The following is a 3,224-nucleotide window of genomic DNA, read 5'->3' as shown; positions in this document are numbered from 1 at the left end:
GCTGTTGCAGTTGTCCGAGTTTGAACTTGATTATCAGCGGCCTAAAGGAGTAAGGGGGCAAGCGATCGCTGATCTAATGGCTATGTTTCCTAGAGAGGGGAATGACAAGATTCATGATAATGTGCCCGGGGAGGTAGCTGTTGCTGATATCAACAATCCCTGGACTATGTTTTTCGACGGATCATCATACGATATCGTCGGAGGAGCAGGAGTGGTTTTTGAGGCTCCGCAAGGATATTTGCTATCGTATTCGTTCAAACTAGACTTCATGTGCAACAATAATGTTGCTGAATACGAAGCTTTAATCCTAGGGCTCAGGATGGCAAAAGAACTCGGCCTGGGGGGCATAGAAATAAAGGGAGACTCGAGGCTTGTAACCAACCAAGTCAATGGGTATTTCCACGTCAAAGAGCCACATTTAGCGCCATATCGAGCGGAAGCTCAAAAATTGATGATTCAGAGGAAATAATAAACACGCAGATGCCCTGGAAACCCTAGCTAGAAAGATGCAACTGAATGATAAGGAAGAGGGTACGGTAACTGTTAGAAGAAAGGAATTTCCAACACCTGGAAGGAGGACATGGACTTTAAAGAAGCAGATGATTGGAGGCGGATCTACATCGATGATCTAACCAAAACGGAGGAGGACCGCGTGATACCTATCCAAGCTCTGAAACAGTTCGTATTGATCCAAAGAGATTTATACTATCGAGCAACAGAGGGATCTCTTGCCAGGTGCGTAAACAAGAGGGAAGCGGAAAAATACTCTAGGAGCTTCATGCAACAACGTGTGGACAAACTGCAACCGTTCATCTCTACAAAAACCTTCATAGGAGAGGGGTATATTGGCCAAGTATGTCAGCACAGGAAGCGGCCCTTCAAGATGGTTACGCTGATTGTCAGGCTCCGCCGCAACCCGCCTAAGTTTGCACAGTCGAAGGAGTAGACTGGAGACAACCCTATATAGATTTCATCCAAAATGGTAAACTACCCAGTGACAGGCAGGCAGCGCTAAAAATTCAGAAGAAAGGGGCGTGTTTCTTCATCATGAGGGGATCCTATACCGCAGAAGCTATATCAATGCTATGTTAAGATGTTTATCAGACCAAGAGGCCGCCGAAGTAATGACTCGGTCCCACAACGCAGAACATCAGGGAATGCGGAAGTTATTTCTACAGCTCTATGAAGGCGAGTTTTATTGGCCTACTATGGAGAGCGATACTGCTGAACATGTGAGAAGATTTCTCAACTGCCAGACGCACAAAGACTTAATCAGAGCACCCCACACCTTGTTACATAGCGTGGTAACACCCTGGCCGTTTCACAGTTGAGCATTGGACATTATAGGACAGATCAACCCAATGTCCTCGAAACGCCATAAGTACATAATAACCGCCACAGAATACACCACAAAATGGGTTGAGGAGATACCTCTCAAAGACTACGCCGGGGCAACTATTACAGCATTCATCAAAGAATACATCATCTGCAGATTTGGCGCTCCCATGATTATCAGAGCAGACAATGAAAAATCATTCGTAAACAAAGACGTGATAGATATGTTGCGCCAATATAATGTAAGGCTTCACACATCCACCCCCTACTACCCTCAGGGAAACGGGCAGGTGGAGGCAAGCAATAATGCGCTCATCCGGATCCTGAGTAGGACAGTGGAGGACCACCATAGAGAGTGGCATGAACAGCTCCCGCTCGCGGTATGGGCATACAGAATCTCGAAACAAAGCTTCACGGGGGCATCACCATATTCTCTGGTCTACGGGGAATACGCGATATTGCCGGCAGAGATTGTCATTTCATCCGCAAGAGTAGCAATGGCTAGTCATATGACACCGGACGAAGTAAGCCGCTTTTCCCATTTAGATACAATAAAAGAAAGGAGAGCACGGGCGGAACGGTTTGCAGAGGCATATAGAAAGCACACAGCAAATTACTATAACCAGAGCGTAAAGGAAAGAAAATTCGAAGTAGACGATTTGGTCATTAAGATCGCTCCGCATGTACAAAGAAATGCTAGTGCAGGGAAATTCGCTGCAAACTGGGAATGACCTTTCCAAGTACGGAAGGTGTCATAGAGCGGATATTACAAGCTCAAACGTACGAATGGTACGAAGGTCAAGTCACCGATCAATGACAAATGGCTAAAGAAGTTCTACGCATAAACCGATCAATGTAAAAGCTCTTGTCTCAAATAAAAAACCAATTTTTGATATATGATTCGTAACATCTACAAAGGTCGCGGGAATGCCAATGGCGCCCGACCGACTGACAAAAGGCTGCGGGGACCCCAATGGCACCCGATCGGCTGAAAAATTTACTAAAGGTTGCGGGAACGCCAATGGCGCCCGATCGAATGACAAAAGGCTGCGGGATGCCAATGGCACCCGATCGGCTGACAAATTTACTAAAGGTTGCGGGAACGCCAATGGCACCCGATCGATTGACAAAAGGCTGCGGGGACGCCAATGGCACCCGATCGGCTACAAACTTACTAAAGGTTGCGGGAACGCTAATGGCGCCCGATCGACTGATAAAAGGTTGCGGGAATGCCAATGGCGCCCGATCGACTGACAAAAGACTGCGGGATGCCAATAGCGCCTGATCGACTGACAAATTTACTAAAGGTTTCGGGAACGACAATAGCGCCCGATCGACTGACAAAAGGCTGCGGGGACGCCAATGGCACCCGATCGACTGACAAATTTACTAAAGGTTGCGGGAATGCCAATGACGCCCGGTCGACTGGCAAAAGGTTGCGGGAATGCCAATGGCGCCCGATCGACTGACAAAAGACTGCGGGATGCCAATTGCGCCTGATCGACTGAAAAATTTACTAAAGGTTGCGGGAATGCCAATGGCGCCTGATCGACTGACAAAAGGTTACGGGATATCAATGGCACCCGATCGGCTGACAGATTTATTAAAGGTTGCGGGAACGCCAATGGCACCCGATCAGCTAACACTTCACAACAGACCGCGGAAACGCTAATAGCGCCCGATGGGTTAACATATACATCTCTCCCTCCCGATTCCCATCGAGAAAAAAAAACAAAGGGGGAGTAGGCGCTTTTAACACATACATCTCGCCCTCCCGATTCTCATTGAGAAAAACAAGGGGGAGTAGGCGCGTTTAACACATACATCTCTCCCTCCCGATTCCCATCGAGAAAAAAACTAGGGGGGAGTAGGCGCGTTTAACACATACA

The 3,224-nt window shown here is 47.6% G+C and overlaps 1 protein-coding gene across 1 annotated transcript; it reads left to right on the top strand.

Annotated features, from left to right (window-relative positions):
* The first annotated feature begins 1,361 nt into the window (after positions 1-1,361).
* On the top strand, positions 1,362-2,066 carry LOC113335455 (protein NYNRIN-like). The gene has a single exon (XM_026581498.1). The coding sequence runs from the start codon at positions 1,362-1,364 to the stop codon at positions 2,064-2,066; it is 705 nt and encodes a 234-aa protein (XP_026437283.1).
* The last annotated feature ends 1,158 nt before the right edge of the window (positions 2,067-3,224 follow it).

This window comes from Papaver somniferum, unplaced genomic scaffold (assembly GCF_003573695.1).
Source record: "Papaver somniferum cultivar HN1 unplaced genomic scaffold, ASM357369v1 unplaced-scaffold_148, whole genome shotgun sequence".
In the NCBI taxonomy this organism is placed as follows: Eukaryota; Viridiplantae; Streptophyta; class Magnoliopsida; order Ranunculales; family Papaveraceae; genus Papaver; species Papaver somniferum.
The sequence above is the reverse complement of the archived record's forward strand: the minus strand, read 5'-3'. Positions and strand labels throughout refer to the sequence as shown.